This window comes from Xenopus laevis, chromosome 1L (assembly GCF_017654675.1).
Source record: "Xenopus laevis strain J_2021 chromosome 1L, Xenopus_laevis_v10.1, whole genome shotgun sequence".
NCBI classification, from domain to species: Eukaryota; Metazoa; Chordata; class Amphibia; order Anura; family Pipidae; genus Xenopus; species Xenopus laevis.
In genome coordinates this window covers 155555839-155579599 of record NC_054371.1, presented here as the reverse complement: position 1 = coordinate 155579599, position 23761 = coordinate 155555839, and the positions used below count along the sequence as shown (strand labels likewise).

The window sequence follows — 23761 nt, the reverse complement described above, 5'->3', positions numbered from 1 at the left end:
TGACCCCCGGCCCTTCCTACATTGATTCTAGCAAGGAATGCTACAGGTGTGGGATCCGTTATCTAGAAACACATTATCCAGCTCCAAATCATGAGAAAGCCATCTCCCATAGACTCCATTTTCAGGGGCGATCTTGGCCCCTCCGACGCCTGAGGCAGCAGCAGTTGCTGCTGCCCCCCCCCCAGAAATTCACTCTTAAAGTACCAGAAGCAGCATTTTTGCTGCCCCTGGTACCTAGTGGGGCACTGCCTCCTGAGGCGACAGCCTCAACTCGCCTCATTGGTGAAGCACCCCTGTCCATTGTAATCTAATAATTCAGATTTTTTTTAAGGCTTTATTTAAACAATTTAATAAAACAGAAAAGGGAAAGATAGGCAATGCCAGGGCCACCATCAGGGGGGCACAGAGGGTACATTTGTAACAGGCCCGGGCCTAAAGGAGGGCCTGGCTGTGCTGCAGTTTTCAAATGAGCCGGGCCCCTGATGACAGCGTTGAACTGCTGAAGACCCAAAGAGCTGAAGATCCAAACCACCAAAGACCCAAACCACCAAAGACCCAAACCACCAAAGACCCGAAGCAGTGAACAGAGCAGAAGCTGCGAAAACACCAATGTGTTTTTTTTTAAATGTTATAAAACCCCTGACATTTATTATTTTTAATATTATATAGACCCCTGACCACCAATGTTTTTTTAGAATATTCTATGGGGCCCCTGAACATCAATGTTTTTTTAAAAAAATTTGTAGGGGTGCCCTAAACACCAATATTTTAGAAAAAATATTACAGTAGGGGTGCCCTAACCACCAATATTTTTTTAAAAAACATTTATGTGGGGCCTGGCCACTAATGATTTTTTTTTAACTTCTAGGGGTGCCCTAACCACCAATATTTTTTGTAAAAACTTTTATGGGGGGCCCTGGCACCAATATTTTTTTTTAACTTATAGGGAGGCTCTGATCACCAATGGCTTTTTATACCTTGTGTGTGGGGAGGTTTATCATTTTTAGCGCTGTCTGTGTTGCCTTTTTACTGCGGTGTGGGTGGGATCTGTGGTTGTGCTTGGGGACTGGGGTTGGTGGGGACCAGGAGGGCCCAGAGAGTTGATGCAAATTTTTAAACTGTATTTATCTGTCTGAAATGACATAGTTGTATGCTTGTATGCTTTAGATCTAAGGTCTAAGCTTTTAAAGGTAGCACAGTAGGTCTGCTACAACTTTGATACCATAGTCTGGCCAGTGTTCATATTCCAGTAGTTCTGAGAAGCGCTCTAGATGGGATTTGCCACAGAGGGGGAGGATAGGGATGGGTTCACCTTAGACTGGTGGTGCCAAATAAGGGCTGTGATTTGCTATTTGGTAGCTCCTATGTGGACTGGTAGCTTACAGGGTACTCTGTTGTGGCAGTACATCTAGTTTTTATGCAACTAAAACTTGCCTCCAAGCCTGGAATTCATCAATAAGCACCTGCTTTGAGACCGCTGGGAACAATAGCCAATGGGTTGGTCAGCAGCATGTTATTCATGAGCCACTGGTTGGGGATCACTGCCTTATTGGATGCAGAACAATTCTGTTATGTATTTGACTCCATAGCAGGTGGTCTCCCATAATTTAGAGCTTTCTGGATATATGAGATTACATATTTGTACTAAAAAAAACACTCCTAAGGTTAACGGGCAAAGGTTTACATTTGAACAACACAATGCTACAATACTACAACAGAACGACACAATAATGTGACCTTAGCCCCACTCAAAATCTAAGGTCTAAACTGGAAATTTCAGTGCATATACAAATATAACATTGACTTGAAAGCAGGGTTTTTGCTAGGCTGCCAAAAGGCATGACATGAAAGTGAAAGCGTGTAGAAAGCTCAATTCAGTGGGCTAGCAGCAGGTTTGTGAGCTTGCCACCCAGAAAAGAAAGAAGACATTGTGCAAAGTGCAAAGATGACCAATTGCAGCCTTTTTTTGCACTTTACACACTTAGTATGGTGTAAAGAAAACTTTGTATATGACACCATACTTGCTTGTATTAACCTGTACTAACCTGTAGTACCCTAGGGGCATTACTACATGTTCTACACCTGCCTCCAGAAAACCATACAGAATACATAACCATGTGTAATACAGGTGATAATCTGGATCTTTGGCACTATACGTAAGGTATAGTACTGGCACTGGCTATCATATACAAGATCATATAATTGTATGTGACTAAATTTAAAATTAAAGCTGAAAAGTGTTTAAATGTAGGACTTTTACATCTGTCCACCCATTCCCTTCCTCCCTGTCCTGATCTCACTGTCCCCAGTCTGTACATGCTGGTGATGTTGGGGGTAAGGCCTCTCTATGAGTTGCCCCGTCATCTTCTTGTGTTACTCAGTTATCAACAGCCACTGAAGCTCTTTAATGATTATAAAAATATCAACAATCTTTTCCCCTTGCAATATTAACATTTTCTCTCATTTATATTTCATTCAGTTTTATAGGTTTACTATTATACTATACATTAATAGGCATTGATATATTTGTACGTATGGATAGATTTTACAGTTTATTTGTTTCTCCTTTTTTGCCTCTGTTTCTCTGCCCGCTTTTGTTTGTGTTTGTCAGCCTGCCTCTGTCTTTGCTTTTCAACATTCCTCTGTCTTTCTTTTTGCAGTCGCCTTTCTTTTTCCCGCTCTGCATTGCGTTCTCTCTCTCTTTGCCTGTTGCTCTTTGTTCTCCTCTCAAGTTCCCTCCTTTTATTTATCTCTCTCTCCTGTTGGTTCCTTTGTGCTCGAATAGCTCCTCCAACAGCTGCTGTGGCCAGAACCATTTCTCCATCCACTTGGCTGTTTTCTGGTTTTCTTCGGATTTCCTCTATAGAGCTTTCGCTGGGCTGATGGGTGGAAAGTTACAATGAGATCAGTCACACCTAAAGGACGATCCGTATTACCCGACTATATTCTACCATTGTACTGTATGGTAGGATAGTGACTTTTGGGATTTAAGTCTTTCTGGATAATAATTTGTTCAGGTTCCCCCTGTTATCTAAGTAACTTACTGGTTAATATGAAAACAATGTTGTGTTAATTATCACGTGGAAGCCTGGTTAGCATGGACATAAATGTACACCCCAAGTTAGTTCTTTACTGGCCTCCCAGTATGTCTTCCATAAATACCTAGAATGAATAAATAAAATGGCGCTTGAAAATTTATGAACCCTTTTGAATGATATTACCTAAAATAAGATGTCCTATAACTAAATGATACGACCCTAATTATGAAAATGAGTCAAAAACATAATGCCTGTTCATTAATTTATTGAGGGAAATGATCCAAATGTAGATTTTTGTGCTGGCTAGTCTGTGAGCTTTTGCTTTGAGTTGATGTACCCCCTATGGGCAGCAGTAACTGCAACTAAGTGTTTCAGGTCAGGATTTAGACTCAAACATTCCAAAACATTCACTTTCTTTTGCGTAGAATGATTTGAGTGTTTAGGGTCTTGCAGCATGACACTATTGCTATTGAGCTTCAGTTTATGCATGGAAACATTAAGACATTAATGCAAAAAAGTTTTATTTTTGGTCTTATTCGTCCAAAGAACATACTTCCAATAGACTCCTGACTTATCTACTAACTGTACATAGTAGTGTTTTTCTCCTTGCAACCCTGCATGCACACCATTGTTGTTCAGTGTTTCCCTAAAGAAACACTGACATTCACCAATTCAAGTAGGGCCTTTAGATTGTAAGCTCCTTTAGACCGGGCCTTCTTTACCTCTTGTATTGGTTATTTTTCTATGTGTTCTTGTATGTTTAATGTATATACCCATTTATTATACACTGTGGTAAATAGTGGTGTTTTATAAACACGTTATTAATAATAATAATAATAATAATTATAATAATAATAATTCATTAGAAGTTAGCAAGTGTTTCTCCTGAAGTATTACACGCCTTGCTCTTGATATGATTTTTGTTGGTTAATCACTCTTGAGGAGGGTAATATTGGTATTGATTTGCCTCCATTTTTACATGATCTGCCAGAAAGCAGATTGAAGAAGTCCAATCAATTTACAAATAGTTTTATAGCCTTTTTCAGCCTGGTGAGTATCTAAGATAAGAGACATTTCCAGAAACCTGTGTTTTGAAAGGGAGAATATAACCCCCCCCCCATTTGGACATGGCCTCACTCAGGTGAACTTACTTTATAATGGAACAATTTGAGAGAGAGGGTGGTATTACACGCTCAGAATCAGAGATATTGGGAAATAGCTTGATGGAGTTGTTATGGTGTACTCCAAGCTGTGGAATGAGATATTTGTGTAAATAAATACATAAGACCAATTTAATGAGCTTATGTATATTGTATATATATATAAGTTCAACCTTGGATAGTGAAGATCCAGATTTCTGTTCTTTAAAGGAACAGTAACACCAAAAAATGTAAGTGTTTAAAAGTAATGAAAATATCATGTAGTGTTGCCCTGCACTGGTAAAACTGATCTGTTTGCTTCAGAAACACTACTATAGTTCATATAAACAAGCTGCTGTGTAGCAATGGCAGAAATTGAAAAAAGGCTATATGGCACAGGATAAATAGTGTATAACAGATAACACCATTATGTTCTACAGAGCTTATCTGATATCTGCTGTGTAACCTGAGCCTTTTAAATAGCTTCCTCCATTGCTACACAGCAGCTTATTTATATAAACAATAGTAGTGTTACTGAAGCAAACCCAGCAGTTATACCAGTGCAGGGCAACACTGCATTATATTTTTATTACTTTAAAACGATTTCATTTTTTGATGTTACTGGTCCTTCAAATAAGACAGGGCCTCCCGCACTTACACCTGATGCTAATTTAATGAACTGAAAACGAGCAAAATAATATCATTTCCTCAATAAATAAACTAACAAGTATATTGTTTTTGACTCATTCATTTAACTGATCCAGTTGTAGGACTTTCATAAAAACCAGATCACCTTTAAGATCATAATTATGAAGAAATATTGAAAATTGAAAAGGGTTCATGAACTTTCAAGCACCACTGTATGCATGCACTGATATAATTATCCTAAACTGCCTGCAGGCTGAGCTCCTCTTCTGTTGCCTTTTACTCCCCAGCGTAGAAAACTATGAGCAAGAAGCTGCTTAAAGGAGAACTAAACCCTAAGGGTGGTGGCACACGGGGAGATTAGTCATCAAGCCAGTGCAATTAGCATCAGAAGTTTCCTCGTGAGACAACTTCGGGCAGCTTTGGAAAAACTGATTTGCATTCTTGCCGGCGGTAAGGCATTTGGGTAAGGCATTTGGGAAAATTGCAGTCTTCCCAAATGCCTTACCACCGGCAAGAATGCATATCAGTTTTTCCAAAGTTGCCCGAAGTTGTCTCATGAGGAAACTCCAGGCAACTTCTGAAAACGCAGCAATATGTATGCCATCCCTCTAGTTATTCACATTCTTACCGGTGGTAAGGCATTTTGGAAGATTAGTTGCCCGTAGTAAACAAGATTTGTCGCTTGATGACTAATCTCCCCCCATGCCACCACCATAAATATTGGCCTGTAATATTAGCTGATGCTACGGGCTGGTTATTAAATTCTCATGCTACTTACACTGGTTTCTGTGCTGATATGTAGTTATTATCTGAATTAATCACTAATCAGTCTTATATTGTGACATTTCTTTTCTATGTGTACTGTATATTGTGAGTCAGTCCCTTAGCTCAGCAAGTGACATCAGCACAGAGCATGTGCAGTGAATCAGCAGAAAAGAACATGGGGAGCTACTGGGGCATCTTTGGAGACACAGATCTTTACTGCTAAAGGGCTGTGGTTGCCTTGGACTGTTACAGAAGCCAAAACATAATGTACAAAATTTCTATCCTACTAAATGGGAGTATGCTTAATTTTGCAGGTTTTTTACATTTCATTCAATTGAATTACTTTTATACAGGCTGAATTAGACCTGCAATGTGCTTCCCTAAGCCTATGGGTGATGTCATGCCTAGAGCTTCATTGCCCAGCGGGAAATCTCCTCTCCCCCATGGGCATTGAAGTGTCCAACATAATCTTGCCATTCACATTTGTTAAAATTGCAGAATGTAAAACACAATACATGTGGTGATCACCAGTTATTGCATAAAAATGCCTCCTTCCCAAGGTATTGTTGAGGAGATTTCCCACCAGGTGACGAAACCCTCATGGTATCAACAATCTAAAAGCTCTTTGTATATAGCACTATTTATTGGACCCCATATGGATCACATTACAAAAATAAAAAAAAATAGTGACAGCTATTAGAATGCTGAATGCATAGAATGAGTACAGAACAAGCTGTATTAGGGGTACAGTTGCAGAAACTCTCACTCACCTCATCATACTCTGAGTCAGTCTCCGGGCGGAGGCAGCCACAGCCTTTCATTGTTAATACTTTCAGATTATTCTGGATGAGAAATGTCCTAGGGTAAGCAGAAAATAAGTCAAGCACAAATATAATGCCTTCTCCTGGCAATCCGTGTGTTGGAACTGTTTAGTCATGCCTATCCAACTTTTTCAGGGACTAGTAGTGAACTGAACATTCTCTGCAGGGTGAAAGTGAGTCACACAAACATGCACAGCAGGATCCACAATCCACCCTTTCAGTTCAGACAGCCTCCAGCATGCGTCTCAAATAAATTCTGGTTCAGTGAATGGCATTTTATAGTTTTGTGATTAATTTAAATTAGCTTCACTTGGAATATAAACCTTTTAAAAACTCAGTCTATATATTTACATGTATGTAGGTATGTAACTTTATTCTTATAGAGCTACTAGGATTTGTAGCACTGCATCATTTTACAATATAGAAAAATAAACCCTGGGAGGGCAAGCTTTTTAATAAATAAGTAAATGTAAGCAGAGATTAAGTGCCATTTGCAATGAGACACATTAAGGAGAAGGTCCCTGCCATACAGAGCTTTCAATCTGAGTGAATAACACGCAGGCACAAATAGGTGCAAGGGCATTGGCACTTAACTGCCAAAACTTTATATAATTCTTATAAAGGCAGGATCTGAGTTTCCTTTTGAAGAGGTTGAGAGTGTTCTTTATGGAGGTAGTCAGGGATGGAATGTCAGAGGTAAGGAGCAGCCAGATAGAAGGGTTTGAGACAAAAAATGGCAGTGGATGTGGATGGTGTGGCAAGACAATGGTTATGAGAGGAGCGGAAGAGACAGCCAGGAATGTACAGTGAGACAAGTGAAGAAATGAAGTGAGGAGCAGAGGAGTGAATTTTTTTTTTAAATTTGATTGCAGGGAGCAGTGATGGGAATTTAGTAAATCATTAATAGGAGGTTGCAATAGGATGAAAGCAAATAAGAAAATGGACATTGGTTTTCATCTGCACACACTGTTATATTTAACGTGAATGCATAGCTCCCAACTGTGCCCTTTTCAGAGAGACAGTCCCGCTTTTGACTGCTGAACCTGCAGTCCCGCGTTTGTACTGAAGAGTCCCACCTTTCTCTGCACTTAACAGCCAGAAAAAGAAACAAAGTTTCAAGCTTTATTGGCTTTTGGCAGAGAGCCCAGAGCAGCCACCAGGTGCAAATAAGATACTTTGTAACAATTTTGAGATAAGCAAATAAGTAATTGTAACAATTTAGATAAGGAGGTCCCTTGGGAAAAGTTAGACTCAGCTTAAAAGGCAATTCATCTTCATTAGCAAAACTGTAATAACTTAAAAAAACCACAGAAATATATTCAAACTTTCATAACCTGCCAAATTTTGTAAAATGAACATGGTTATTAGGAGGTGTGGCCAGAAAAACAGGCGTGGGCAAAACATTTTGTCACGCTTCACGCGCCAAATGTTTTTGTCCCTCTATTTATTTCCAAAATGTTGGGAGGTATGTAAATGAACCTGCTGGGTGTGTTCCACCTTCATGCTTTGTAACTATTGCTGCAGTGCCAGTGTCTAGGGCCCATTACCAGAGGGACAATGATATTAATATTAGTAAAGTGCTGTATTTTTTATTTAGGGAGATATTGCAGCCCACAAATACTTAGTCCATTGCCAACAGAGCACTTAATTTGTGTGGTCCCACAGAGAATAATGAGCAGCAACTGATGCTCTGTGAGCTGTTGAGTCTGTATATTTGCTGCAGCATCAATAAGGATAAAAATAAGTGCCATCCCCAGAATACTGGGTCTTGGGGTGGCAATGAAGCATTATTAAAGACTTGCTTCAAAGGAGTTGTTCTAACTTTTAGTATGATATAGGGAGCTATATTTGGGTCTTCATTTTTTATTATTTGTGGTTTTTGACTTATTTAGCTTTTTATTCAGGAAACCATTCTATAACCTACTAAAGTTAACTTAAAAGTGAACCATCTCTTTAAAGGATAATAATAGTAAATGTAACACGTTTTTGGACTATACAGGCCAGCGGGGTTAATCACCAGCTAGTATACTAGAGCACTGGACTCTTAACACTTTAACACGCCTTGGCAAAAAAGGAAGTATTGAAGGTGCAGTGTAGTGCAACTACAACTCCCACAGGATACTGTGCTTTAAGCACACAGCTCAGACAGTATATCAGAGGTAGATGCAGGTGCATTCCCCGAGGCTGTATTCAAGGCAGTACAACTTCCCTCTAGGCAGAAATACCTCACACATGGTCTAGATCTCACCCAGTGGAGTGGTCAGGGAGGAGAACCTGAAGCCTGACACCCTATCCATTGTGTCCCTTCACTGCCTGGGAAGCTACTCCCTGCTACACCTCCTTGATGGAGCACAAAGCTGCTCTTTCTATCTTCCCTCACTATCTTACTCGCCTAGAGAGTCTGTAACATTTATATTCCTGACACTCACTAGCCTCATTCATGGGGTCCCTGCTCCCCAACTTATCTCTCTCTCTAGAGTTGCTGGTCCCTCTAGAGCACATAGCTTTACTGGGCCTTGCTGGACCCAGGCTCCCTGGAAACATCTGGATGGGTCAGACACCAGGAGCCTAAGAGGAAGATCCACTACTTCTCACTCACTATAACAAAGTGTGTCAGGATGTGGTAAAAGCGCCTCCTGGCCAATAACTGGGATATGTAAATTACAACTAGCTACATGGGCATCTGCCCAGCAACTAGGGAGATCAGAAAATGTAGGGATTTAAAGCCATAGGGGCACATTAACCCTATGGGTCCCTACATAAATGCAGCAATGCTGTCCAACCTACAAATCTCTGAAGAAGTGGTGGTGGGGATCAACAGGGAACTGAGGTCAGTTTTGGCTGATGGGCAATATTAGTATATGTTTAATGCTATGTTTACACATAAATCCCTATTTTTCAAAGAATATGGTTGCATTCAGACTTTTTCACTTAAATTTGGGCCCTCACATAAACTGGAGAAGATCAGAGATACTGGGTGCCAGTGTTATTAAACAAACAGTATTGAGCTGCAACAGGTTAATAACATAATCACAAATACCTCATATAGGGAACTGCCTAGGTCTACGTATGCCATGGCTTTAAGGCTGTTTTGCTTCAGAAGCTTAACTTTCTTTGGACACACATCCAGCAGAGACTAAACTAGACCACACCCCTGCTTATATACACCCAGAGTCACCTGTATATGAAATTACTGCAAACCCACTCAGAGCTTTCCCACTATATGTACACCACGGAAACACTCATTTTAAACAGTATGTTCTGTCTCCCACACAACAGGGGTTAGACACTGCATAAGCATGACTAAATCACTATATCTACATATATATGTACTGTACTGTTCTTCTTCCTAAGGGCAGAGACACATGGGAAGATTCGGGGAGATTTAGTCGCCCGGCAACTAATCGCCTCTTCTTTGGGTGACTAATCTCCCGGAAAAGCCTTCCTGCTGGCTAGAATTGAAATCGCTGGCAGAATGGCACTCCATTCTTCCAGCGCTTCATTTTCCGAATTCATCCAAAGATTTCTCGTGAGGCAACTTCGGACGACTTTGGAAAGCGAAGCACTCTGAATGCCATCCCGCCGGCGATATAGATTCTAGTCAGCGGGAAGGCTTTTCGGGGAGATTAGTCACCCAAAGGAGCGTGTGCCCTTACCCTAAATGTTTGGGAAATTAGGGGAGTCGCTTATAATATAACTATACAGCTTCTGGGTGTGTTTAGCTATAGCCACTGTATAGTGACACTGAAAATCCCTACTTAGTGGTGTAACTCGATGTTACTGGACCGTTATCTACCATCCCACAAATACAATCCAACTGGGACTTCTGACTGCCCTCATTTACATCAGGGATGTCCAACTTGCAAAAATCCTTAATAAGCACAAAAGTAAATATTAAAAATATCAGTAGGACTAACAATTTAAGAAATGTAACTCTCGGGCTGTAGGTCCCAAACTACCTGCATTGCTGTGGCCCCATCTCTACCTCCAGCCATGTGTTATATCTAGCTTGTTCTGTATACTTGTACAATGCATGTTTCACTTCTCTTTCGGTCTGTCTCTCCAATCTACTTTCTCTTTTTAGCTCTAACATTTTACTGTTCCCTGGTTTCTGCTAGTACTTAAAGGGATGGTTTACGTTTAAGATAACATTTAGTATGTTAAAGAGTGGCCAATTCTATGCAACTTCATTATTTTTTTTTATCGTTTTTTAATTATTTGCCTTTTTTCTTCTGACTCCTTCCAGCTTTCAAATAGGGGTCCCTGACCCCCCCCCCCAAAAAAAAACAAATACTCTGTAAGGCTATGAATGTACTGTATTGTTATTGCTACTTATCTTTCTATTCAGACACTCCCCCATGGGTGTCCGCAGAAAATTTTCCAGGGGGGGCAAGTAATTTAGTTTAGGGTAGCATCCCCAACAGACAAATATATATATATATATATATATATATATATATATATATATATATATATATATATATATATATAGGGAATGACCACTATAATAAAGGGTGGAATGAATTTATGGAATGTAATTGCTTAGGTGCCCCAGTGTGGAAGTGGTTGGGATAGTTTATTGGCAGATTTGGAAGTAGATGGAGTGTACTACTAATGTGAGGCAGGGTCTTGACATGAAGGGGCCAGGGATGGGGGAACTCGTGAATCAGGAAGGAGCAGGCTGAGATCAGGTTGGGGAGAGAAAAGGGCAGGTCCTCACCTATTTCTTTTTCATCGCTCAGCTCAGCTCTCGCGCATTCGACTCGTCCTCACAAAGCACCCTCGCGAGTTGGCGACGTCACGTTGCGTCGGCAACGTCGCGGCGGCGTTCCGTGACGTCAATCAGAGTCAGCCCGGAGACTGGGGAAGGCAGTTGGGAAGCGCTGGCTGTGGGTAAAATTAAGCGTGCAGAGAGATTTGTGTGGACAGTCCCAGGGGGGGGCACTGCCCCCTCTTGCCCCCCTCTGTGGACGCCCATGCACTCCCCTATTCATATTTCAGTCTCTTCAAATTAGTGTATGGCTGCTAGGGTAATTTGGACCCTAGCAACCAGATTTCTGAAACTGCAAACTGAAGAGCTGCTGAATAAAAATCTAAATAACTAAAAACGCATAAATAATACAAAGTGAAAACCAATTGCATATAGCAGTTAACTCAAAAGTGAACAAACATACAACAATATAATAGTTCCACCAACCATTGGTGATGGCAGAAGATGAATATAGATGTCTCACCTTAACAGGGGTCTATGATGCAAGGAGTCTCCTTGGTTTTCATACAAGCTGATTATCTTCAGGTCACTGATTTAGTTCAGAAGGAAACAAGAGAGTAAAGCAATAGGAAGAAATGACAAGTCCCAGGGCAAAATGGACTTTATATTATATGAAGAGAGTGGAAATAGATCCACATGGGATTTAACACACAAAACTGGAACAGCAGACTAGGGGAGAGATTTGATCTGGCAGAGACAGGGAGGGAAGAGCACGAGAGAGAAGAGACAAAGAGTTAGTTGACTGCTGTTTAGAGGAGGAGAGAGACATATAGGGCTAGGAGGTGGAGAGAAAGAGGGAAGTGTGCAAACTGCTGATGAAGGACAAACAGTGTCAGGGAGTGATACAAAGATAAGTGGAGAGAGAGAGAAAGTGCAATGAAGAACCAAGTAGAGTTTTTAAGACGAAAAAAAGTTAACCTTGTGTGTAGTTAAGTTTTAGCAATATATGAGAGAATATACGAGAGAGTATTTTTCCCTTGTGATAAATCTGTACATAGCCCAGTTTGATGGCAGTTTAATTGAATTACATATTCTATCTATAAATAAATATTGTATAACTTTGGTGGGATTTTGTTCCAATGCCCCCCAGCAACAAATTGTATTGACTACACAGACAGTTTTGTGCAGGACAAGGACAAGAAGCTGGTTAGGATTTATGGAGAGATTATAATCCTACAGGGGACAGAACTGACGTGAAAGAAAGGAAGATGGAAAATCGAGGTTAGGGGTAATGAGAGACACAGGCAAGACAGAAAGGTCTCCGTCTAATCACCAACAGATGGGCCCCATGAACTTGCAGCCTCAAGAAAGAGCAGCTGATTGTGTTATATAAATGTGGGTATCCGGACTTATATCCTGCTCTCCTCCTTCTTTGGCTCTTCCCTCAGCCATCACTTCCTGAAATCACAATGAAGGTTTCTCTCCAACTTTCCTGTATGGCCACAAAAGGATTCATCCCAGTGCAGGGGGCTGCCAACTAGACTGGTGTTTAATCTCAACTCTGATCATTATTGTTGTGATTATCTGTTATTTATATACACAGTCACTTTCTTTTACTGTGATGATACCCATTTCATTTCTGTGCCAGGTGCATCAATATCTTGTGATATACATCTACATTTTCATATTTTGGCACATGTGAGAAGTCAGGGTTTGTTATGGCTCTCCAGCTCTTTTTGAGGAACATCTTCCAGCATCACCACACAGTCTGAACAAGTTGGAGGATTCTGGGAGTTGTAATGTAACAACTAATGAAGGCTGCATGTCAGATACCCATTATATAGTGGTTTTGTAACTGGCTTGCCTTACTATGCACACTGTCCCAAAAAGGAGATTCTGTCTCAGACACATTGAAGTTGGTTTCATACAACTGCTGCTTGATATCGTCCCCTCAAATAGCAGGACTGATGCACCACAAACTATTCATCCATCAAATACACAGTTATTCTTAGGGCCCACCAGTGGCCAAGCAATAATAATAGTGCTCACTGGATTTTAGGTTTCTAATACCCAAAGCCGGGCCAAGTGGTATTTGCACCCCCAAAGAAATATTATTTGTCCCAGCCATTGATTGACTGTATGGCCTCACCTCTATGTGAGTGAATGATGATGACTGTGCGCTTAAAGGGCATGTAAAGTCTAAAATAGGATAAGGCTAGAAATGCTGTATTTTGTATACTAAATATAAACATGAACTTACTGCACCACAAGCCTAATCAAACAAATAATTTATGCTTTCAAAGTTGGCTACAGGGGGTCACCATCTTGTAACTTAGTTAAACATCTTTGCAAGACTAAGACTGTGCACATGTTCAGTGTGGTCTGGGCTGCTCAGGGATCGTCATAAACAAAGCTGCTTGAGTTCTGCATGGCTGGGAAGTAAGGTGGGGGCTCCCCCTGCTGTTCATAAGTACGATTGTTTCCCTGCTCAGGAGTTAGGGACCATCTGACAATTCCTATCCACAGCAGTAAATGAAGGGAGAATTTCACTGCATACAGTCAGGTTTCTTATAAAAACGGTACTCATTTTTTAATTAAAGTATATTGGAGATAGGTTTCTTTTTCATTAAAGAAAGTAAAAATGGGATTTTATTTTTTTGCCTTTACATGCCCTTTAATGCAGGGCCAGATTGGGCCAGCAGGACCCTGGGGAAAACCCAGTGGGCCCCACCGACCCAGACTTGTACCCGCCCCCTGCCTGAGACCCTCAGTACTGTTCCTTGACCGATCACGGCCACAAGAATAAAAAAAAAGTCAATTTCCCATAGAGTCCACTTTCAACAAATCATTGTACAATGAAAGTCCAACTGATCTGGTCAAAAGAGAGGGGATTGATCTGAAAACCCCAAGTGATACGCATTCCTTATAGTAAATCATAGCATGTATTATCCAGAATGCTTGTGGCATGGCACACCTTTACATGGCTCACCAGCACAAGGGAACATTGGAATTAACTGCTTTAAGGAGATGTCACTTCTATGGCTTATAGTTAATGAATCACACATTAAAGGGGATGTTCACCTTTAAATTAATGTTTAGTATGATGTAGAGAGTGATATTCTGAGACAAACTGCGATTGTTTTTCATTTTTTAATATTTGAGGCTTTTGAGTTATTTAGCTTTTTATTTAGCAGCTCTCCGGTTTGCGATTTCAGCTATCTGGTTGCTAGGGTCCAAATTACCCTACCAACCATGCATTGATTTAAATGATAGACTGGAATATGAATAGGAGAGGGTCTGAATAGAAAGATGAGTAATAGAAAGTAGCAGTAACAATATATTTGTAGCCTTTCAGAGCATTTGTGCTTCAGTGACCCCCATTTGAAAGCTGGAAAAAGTCAGAAGAAGGCAATTAATTAAAAAACTAAAATTTATAATTTATAAAATTAATAATGACGACCAGTAGAAAAGTTAACTTGAAGGTGAACCACCCCTTTAAAGAGATACTAACACCAGAAATAAAACCTTTTTGTTACATCTATCATAACATTATGTTTGCATGCAATTTATAATTTGCTGAAAAAGATCGAAAACATTTTTGGGGCTCCCCTCCTTCCCCCCTACATTTCCTAACTCATGGCAACTTAACTATACAGTGGGCACATGTGTAGGGCAAAATAAAAATTTTATTTGATGTTTTGAAGGTTTCCCAGGCATTTGTAGTGCTGCTACATATTCCTCCATTGAAATTTGAATTTGGCGCCGTATGCAAATTAACCATCGCTAGTGTAACTTCGATTCGCCTAGCGAATCAACGCTAGCGCAACTTCGCAACCTTACACTACCCCTGAGCGCAACTTCGGATTTTAGTGAATTTGCGAAGCGCTGGCGAAACTACGCCTGGCGAAGTGCGGCAAAGTTATGCCTGGTGCAACTACGAATCTTAGTGAATGTCCCACATAGTGTTTCTCTACTAACAGCACTACTGGTCTCACCTCAGTAACAATATCTGAGAATCCGTGGCCCAACATACATTCCATCAATCACTTTTCCCCAGGACACTGCGCTATATATTTTGGTAATGAGGTGCTCAGTAAGCCAAGAAACTGTGTGCCAAGAGTGAGCAGGTTCTTAGCAGATAGAGAGCCAAGCAGTCACAGACTGGCAGAGCTCTGCAATGTTCTCATAGCTTCTGGCTTTTCTCAAACCTGTTAGCAATTCCAATAAATATTATTTGAAGGATCCTTATCTTTTCAAGGGAAAGCACCCAAACATAGAGAAGGCACAGAGCCTGTCTCTTCAGACACCATATACATTGTATTGTTTTTTTGCATTTTGCTACTGTTCAAATCCCTTTTACATTTCCTGCAGTTGACTTTGCAGCAGAGCAAGGCCATATATCAACCTGATCACTGCAGATAAAACTGAAGCAATTGTTGATAGAATACATTCCGCTTTAATGTTGGAAGCTGGCTGGGCTAGTGCAGCTGACAAGGAACACCCTTATAAGTTGGAAGGGAGCCATGTAGAATGTCACATGAATGCTCAAAATACTCATGGTGGGTTCTGCTGCCACCTTCTGGTCATAAGGGAGAAACACTTATCCCTTTCCTATTTCACCAATACTGGCCGTGCTATGGCTGCTATCTGTAGTTTTTATTCATCACATTGGCATGAAGCATAGCTATATAAGTAATTAGCTAAATCTTTCCATGGCTCAGATCACAACTAAACATTTTTCAGGCACAGAGACCAATAACTATTTTTTTATTTAAGCATTTATAACATTACGGTGTTGGGGTTCCCAGTGAAGGGGGGTCATAGTCTCAGAGGGGTACCCATACACTGTTAGTTAATAGTTTCAACTTACTCTCCTCATACCTTGTCATATTTTTCGGGGAACCCTCTTGCAGTGTAGGGGAGTTGTATCAGTGGGAGAAGGGCTCTAATTAGGTTAAGCCAGCTGGTGTCAGGGGAGAATGTGTCAGTGAAGTAGAATACACTTCCTGGCATAAAACAATAAGGTTCGGAAAATAATACATGTTGCAGATTCAAAAACAATATCATTCACAATGCCAAACAGGCACACCTTGGGTGTAAGTATTTTAGGAAGGGATGTTGTATTTTGAATATAGTCTAGGACTTGTTCCTAAAAGTGGTGTGCATGCAGGCATAGCCATATTAGATGGATGTAGTCAGCCTAGGGGGCGTTACATTTGGGGCAACGAGACGAGTCAGCCTGTAGATGATTAGACTTGTGTCTCTTGTGGAGATCAGATAGTGGTAGGCCCTGTCTGTTGCTTCCTCCCAATCTTCATAGTTGAGCTCCGGTAGATCTTGACGCCAAGCTGTGCCTGAGCTGTGAGGAAGAAAGAGTATAGTATGGTGGTCAGCTTTTTATAGGCTGGGTTTTGGAGAGTAGTTATAACGTTGGCAAGCACAAAGGGCACTATTTTCCTTTGGAATTGCTGCCAAAAGGCCTGTTGGTTGTAAATATGAGAACCAGGAGAGCGGCTCTCAGGTTCCTGTACGCCTGATGTGATCTCTAGGTAGCAGGACCCCCCCCATATTAGTCACATTTCCCAATGTACATATGCCCCAGTGGGACGAACACTTGGTATGATGCAATTTGTCGAAAGTTGGGTAGGTTAGAATTGCTCCATAATGGCAAACCGGGGGATAGGAATGGGTCTTCACGTTACAAATTCAGTATCATCTGCTGTGCTTTGTAAGGAGTCACAATGATCGGCTGGTCAGTACATAACTAGGTGGGGGAGGGCCCTGGTGCAGGCCATGCAGCCGGGCCTGGGCCCCCCTACCCTCCCTTCACATCGATTTTCTTTGCGGCTACAGTGGGGTGCGATCTGCCGGGGGGCCCTGCGGGGTGCGGGCCCTGGTCCAATTGCACCCCCTGCTTCCCTGGTAGTTACGCCACTGCGGGTGGTCAGTTAGAATATCCAATAGTTTACGGAATGGGATATATTTCAGAGGCTCGACTGAAGTGATTAAGGTTGCCTGTAGGGGAAAGTACGGGTTGATGGGATAGGGACAGAACCACCTTTGGATATAGTATACCTGTGCAGCTGGAAAGTAATATTGCTAATGTGGGAGACCTAGGCCACCTTGAACCAATGCTCTACGTTTGGCTCTAGCAAATCTGGGGGGTTTGTTGGCCTACAGTCCAGGGAGGCAAATAATGTCAGTGGACATTAAAGATTGGTGCCAGAAAGATTGGTGGAAGACGTACAGGAGTACAGAAGTATCATCTTTGGTTAGTTAATTCTTCCCCAGATGGATAAGGGACGTTTAGCCCACACCAACAATTTCTCCTTCATGGCTTGAAGAGTGGGGTCTAGGTTGTCAGGGAAGAAAGCACTTAACTCCTTCCTGATATTGATGCCCAGGTATTTAAATGTATCAACTCATTGCAAGGGTGTATGGGGGAAACATATTTGGGTCAATATTTGGGTCTAAGGGGAATACGCTAAACTTGTCCCAATTGTTCCCCAAGTGAGGCACCAGGAGAGTCCAGGTAAGCGAAAAAGCAAAAGAGCAAACTGATTTTTTTTTTTTCCATTTTGAAATTTGACATGGGGCTAGATATATTGTCAGTTTCCAGGTGCCCCAGCCATGTGACTTTTGCTCTGATAAACTTCAGTCACTCTGCTGCACTGTAAGTTAGAGTGATGTTACTTCCCCCCCCCCCAGCAGCCTAACAATAGAACAATGGGAAGGTAACCAGATAACAGCTCCCTGGTACATATACATATAAGAACAGCACTCCACCCCATTCTATTACATTGAGTAGGAGAAACAACAGCCTGCCAGAAAGTAGTTCCATAGTGCAGCACTGGCTCTTTCTGAAAGCACAGGACCAGGCAAAATGACCTGAGATGGTTGCCTACACACCAATATTACAACACCAATATTACAATAGACTTGTTGGGTTAGGAATGAAAATTTTATATGGTAGAGTGAATTATTTGGAGTGTCCCTGAAAACTGCTGCCATTCTCATACATTTAACGCGAGTGTCCCCAAACTTTGCACACTTAGTCACTGGGGGACTAGGGTTAAAGATTAGGCAAACTGGGCAGAGCCAACAACAGCCAATCAGATTTCACCCATTACATTTCATTGGTTTATATTTAAACTGCTGCCTTTCTCACAACATTAATGGCAGAGTCAAGATCATTTACCCTGCAATACAAATTATAATCCCTGAGGGTTTTTCTTATGCTGTTCATTAAAATGCTTAGACACATGACTCACGACTCCAGCTGCAGTATTCCTTACATGTGCATTTATTCACTCCTGTTTGTTTTCCCTACTTACCGGAGACCCAAAGTACTTTCTAAGCAATAAATGACACATAAGAAAAATCTGTACTTAGACTTTCTATGGTTCAAGACACACACAGATTTGTGTTGCAACACCCTGGTGACTACACTGAATATTAACAATATTCCGCTAGCTCTATTTGATTTTTCCATAGCTTGTGGCGCTGATCTATAATTTTATCTTGATTTGGCGATCCAGTGGAGGAACTGCGAAAAAGATCAACAAAGGAAACATTCTGAGGGTTTACTTTTCCTTCAATCTTGCAAATTGTGTTTGTTTTACAATTGTAACTTTGTTAAAGAATTGATGGCAGGGTCCCCACACTTTGCAGAGTTAGTCTCTGGTGAACTGCAGTTCAAGGTTATTAAAAGTGGCCGGAGCCACCAACAGCCAATCAGATTTCCCCCATTGAATTTCTTTGGTTTAAATTTAAAATGCTGCCATTCTCACATTATTTAGACCAGGGTCCCCAAACTTTACACATTTTGTTACTGGATGACTACAGATTCAAGGTTAGAAAATGCAGGCAGAGCCAACATCAGATTTACTACTACCACCACTTTGCAGCACTGGGGACTTGAGTTCACATCTGGCCTAAGCACTAGTTGCACAATGTTTATTCACATTGCAAATAATGAGGTAAGGCTGTTACTTACCAACTGTTATCTCTGAGTGTTCCTGTCGTCTCTTTGCAATGTGTTGCTACTGAAGAGTAGGGGAGAATCCCTTCCAGAAGTAACATTTGCCAAAATAATGAGAGGAATTGGCTATGAAAAGACTTAAAGTTACTGGAAGTTATGGCAACAGCTGTCATTTCCTATGGCACAAACTATACACTGGGCTCATGTGTAGGGCAATATAACAACTTTATTGTATTTTATTAAGGTTTCCCGGGCTTGTGTAGTGTAATGTATTTGCTGCAACAAATACGGCCATTGAACTTAATCTTCCCGTCGTATGCAAATTAGTAAACGCTTGCGCAACTTCGCTAGCCTTCGGCGCCCGGGACGCAACTCCGGATTTTAGTGAACTAGCATTGTCCTGGCGAATCTACGCCTGGTGAACATACATATATAAAAATTGCCAGACGATCAGCTGCGGTAGAACATGAGCAGTGACGTCAATGTAAAGGGCCATAACGAGTGGACCGTTCACGACACCATGGCACTCCTCACATCGGATAAAGCTTTTAATGAACACCACTTAGAATTGAGAGAATAAGCGAACCACCAACAGTAACTAATGGAACAAGTAAAAACTACTACTAATGAATATACGTACAGCGACTGCCCATAATGACCTACAGATGTAGGTATGTAAATGGATTTTTCTTTTTTTTTTTACACATTATGAGCCATTAGGGCCTGGAACCAAAATACTTTGAAATATTTATGGGATGCCTTTATTGTGAATAATAAAAATGACACGGGTATTTATTTATTTGTATAAGTGCTCATAATGATATGCATATGTTCAGGATAAGAGATCTTGGGTCCTTTTTGATACATTGTTTCTATCTAGTACGATAAACACTCACTCTATCCTGTTATCTATAATTTGAAACATTAGTTACTTATGAGAATTATTGAGATAGTTCCACTTGTAGTTGAAACAATTGTAACTTTAGACACATCATAGTTTGGTGTATTTGGTGTAGTTTGGTGTGAACAAGCACATAAAGTGATTAGTGGATTTGAATTTTGTATGTCTACACATCAGCCAATAGTATGTGCACACGTCACACATTCCCTACCTGACACGCCCCCCCCCACATCATTCCCTGTATAATAACCGTTTTTCATCTATCTATCTATTGTATAACAATACATTCTTAAAGTTCAGTTTTTCTCGTATTTCAGAAGAAAACTTTTTTTTTAAAAAAAATTAACCATTAAGGACACTCCTACACCTATGATAATTGAATAACAGTAATTGTGCTACCTGTTGGAAGAATTTGTAGGCAAAAATGACAAAATGATTAATGTCATTTAACATTTTATTTTTCAGTTTCAGGAAAAAAAAAACTAACAAAGAAAAATAGAAGAGAACAAAAAGAATCCTACACAGGGAGCCCCTAGCCTATACAGCCACCATCCAAATATCCCAGGTGATGCAGAAGAGATCCTCTATGAACAGAGCACTATACTGGATCTGACTCATAACTGCACTCAAAGCTGTATCTACTTAGGTACAGAAACATAATTTTACTAGACCTATGGTGCCTTCCAACCAAGCCTGTTATTGAGGTTATAAAGCTTATATATATGAAGCAACAGGATGAATGGGGACAGTATGTCAAGCAACAGGTGGGTCTACAGTTAAGAGTCAGTGGGGACTTGGGATGATTTTTAGGAAGAGCTCTACAAACACGACAAGTGGATATTTGCACTGGGATTTTGGAAACGGATTACATGAAGCAATACAGGTTACAGAAAGCCACAATATAGATTGGGAGGAATTCTAAGTACAGGCTATATGCAAGTTTACACATATTTCAATCCTTTATGGGCAGATGTTATATGGAGGGAACAGGAGGAATTATAGGGGTCCACTGTATAAAGTAACAGTTATTGGCATAAAAAGATCTGTAAATGGAGCAATAGCATTGGCACAGCAGCATAAATTTGGAGCAAAAGCAGCAAATGGTGTTCGCAGGAACAATGAGACAAAATGACAAACATAAATGACCAGTTGTCCAGTATCAAACTTACTTAGAACTTGGGAAGATACTTAATGGGAAGCAATGAGTTTGCAAGCAGCCCACAATGAACCCTCTTTCTGCCTGTAAATAGTCTGGAAAGGCAGCTTTGAGGCAAATCACAGAACATTTGGTCTTGCCATTATTCTTATTGTTTCACTTGCTCAGTGACTGACTGGTACCTCCACCAGCCCCCACACACCCAACTTCTGCAATTACAATGACATCTCTGTAAGAATGGGAAGCTGACTGCCCTTACCAGAAGGTGGAGGTTACTTGGGGAGATACAGAAACCATATTAACTTTCTCCTTTCCTCCACACACCCTAGCTTGTACCTACATATTACTTAAAATGCCTGCAAATACTCTTTAACCCTCCCACTAAGACTCATGTTTGTAACCCTGAGGGACTGTGACTGCATTGTGGAGCCAATCAAAGCAAGCTGAAGGACGTGAGAACTATTTAAAGATAACAGCACAAATTTGCTCATAGTTGCTTAATAGTACCTCTTTGTAACGGAGAACTGCATTCTGTTACCAGCTTACAGTAACCTCAAATCATAACATTTGCCCTATAAGAAGTTTTCCAGTGGTTGTACCTATAGCATTTCTCCCCTCCTCCCCACAACTCTGACTTCCCCATTGACTCTCTTGGTCACAAAGTATGAGTGACTATCAGACAGAATTAGGATGTCATGTTATCCCCACGTTACAACCTATCATTATATACATGGCAGGGAGAGCAAAGAAGCCAGTCAGGTTATTGAGAACAATTTAGTGGCAAAAGGCAAAGTCACATGTGAGGAGCTGTCTCAAGCTGCCCAGTAGTTTGTCTGGTGGAGAGTAAGAAAGGGGTGATCAATAATCAGGAATACACAAAAGAAAATTGAAAATGTAGAGATATATCAAAGAAAGACAACTCTATATAAGGGAGAAAATAAGCCAGTCTAAACTAAAGGGAAGAAAGCAGTTAAAATAAGAACAGACAGATAAAGACATCTAAATTATCTCACATGTGACTTCTGGGTTTGTTTTTAGTGTAACTAATTAGCATTATTAACTCCGCCCCCAACAGGACAGATAAAAATGCTCTTTCCCCTCAGACAGAGGTCAGGCAGGGTGTGGGAAGGGGAGGCGATCACAGGTCGCCAGGTTCACGGCCCTTCAGCAGGTCACTTCCGCCAGGGGAGCTGGAGGTCCTCCCCCCGACTCGCTGCTCTGGGACTGGGTGCGAGAACGTGAGCGATTCCCCTCGCTGGAGAGAGAGGCGGTGCGAGAGCGAGACAGACGAGTCATACATGAGGAAGCCACTGAAATGGACAAAAAGAGTAGTGAGATGGAGAAATGGGGTGAGTACATTATATAGAACAGCAGAGAAATACAATACAAATAGGGTTGCCATCTGTCTGGTTTTCTGAAGGGCTGTCTGGGTTATAACTGCACATTTCTAAATTAGGAAACCCAGACACGACTCTGAGGTAAATGACGTGGCGATCAGCCAATGACACAACAAATACAAACCAGGTCTTGACTGAGATCATAGGCCCTGGCATTTCAAGTACAGGCAGTCCTGGGTTATGTACGAGATAGGATCTGTAGGTTTGTTCTTAATTTGTATTTGTATGTAAGTTGAAACATATACATTTACTTATTAAATGCAACAAGACAGATATTTGTCTTAACATAGTATTTATTTTTACCTTTCTGTGCACTTCAGTAAAAATACACACACCGGAGGGAATTGGGGCAGGTGGTTTATTAAAGCTAAATGCTAATAAAGGCCAAGCAAACCACAGTACATTACTATAATAGCCTCTGTATGTAAGTGTGAGTTGTTTGTAAGTCGTGTGTTTGTAACTCGAAGACTCCCTGTACTCAGAGGCTCAATACATTGACAGTCTATGGCAGCCCTTATGGCATCTCCCCAAATCTACTTTCCCATTTAAAAAAAATAAAATCAAAGGAACACTCACTCATACCAATTCTGAAATTGCCCTAATCTATTACTTTTGTTACACATCACATTTCTAAGATTGTTGCTCACACAACAAGTTTAAAGGAAATCACAATACTACAGAGTGGAGGTTAGACTCTATATTATTCTGCCCAAGGGGACTAACAGCTGTCACATTGGTGCTCTTAGGCTAGGACCCCTCCATACGGATCTCGGCCTGCACAGAAATGCTGTTGCTCTGCCTGCACCCAGAAATATAATCTACACTCGGGTGCAGGCATATGTGGCAGGTTTTGATGCGAAATGCAAAATCTCACGTTTTGGCATCAATACCTGCCACATCTGCCTGCACCGGAGTGGCGGTAATGTTTCCAGGCGCAGGCAGAGCAGGGCTGCATATTCTTGGCCTGTGTTTCTCTACAGGCCTAGATCCGAAGGGTGTGACCCTAGTCTTATGGTAGTCATCTCAATCTCATCCATACACTGATACAGTGGCCAACTCGCCAAGGACAATGGTAATGTTGGCATAGCTTTACGGTGTGATTATTAGGGATGGAAGTACTAAACAAAGGCAAATCCTCTTCTGTTTACAGCAATGAACACAGTTATTACATTGATGACAAGATATACAAAACAAGATGGCTTTT

At 41.0% G+C, this 23761-nt stretch overlaps 2 protein-coding genes across 3 annotated transcripts in view; both read right to left on the bottom strand.

Annotated features, from left to right (window-relative positions):
* Window positions 1–2123: 2123 nt before the first annotated feature.
* On the bottom strand, window positions 2124–12486 carry LOC108715223 (putative uncharacterized protein DDB_G0271982). Its single transcript, XM_018260166.2, has 3 exons — window positions 11646–12486; window positions 6361–6448; window positions 2124–2879 (listed from the first exon to the last, which is right to left on the bottom strand). The coding sequence occupies exons 2-3, from the start codon at window positions 6409–6411 to the stop codon at window positions 2553–2555; spliced, it is 378 nt and encodes a 125-aa protein (XP_018115655.1). The 5' UTR covers window positions 6412–6448; window positions 11646–12486; the 3' UTR covers window positions 2124–2552.
* Window positions 12487–20444: 7958 nt separating this feature from the next.
* ndrg2.L (NDRG family member 2 L homeolog) overlaps window positions 20445–23761 on the bottom strand; it is a 38325-nt gene continuing 35008 nt past the window's right edge. For both annotated transcript variants that reach the window (XM_018260136.2, XM_018260144.2), the window contains one exon: window positions 20445–22470. In XM_018260136.2, the coding sequence (XP_018115625.1) occupies window positions 22299–22470 (172 nt within the window). In that variant the 3' untranslated portion in view covers window positions 20445–22298. The remainder of the gene's footprint in view (window positions 22471–23761) is intronic.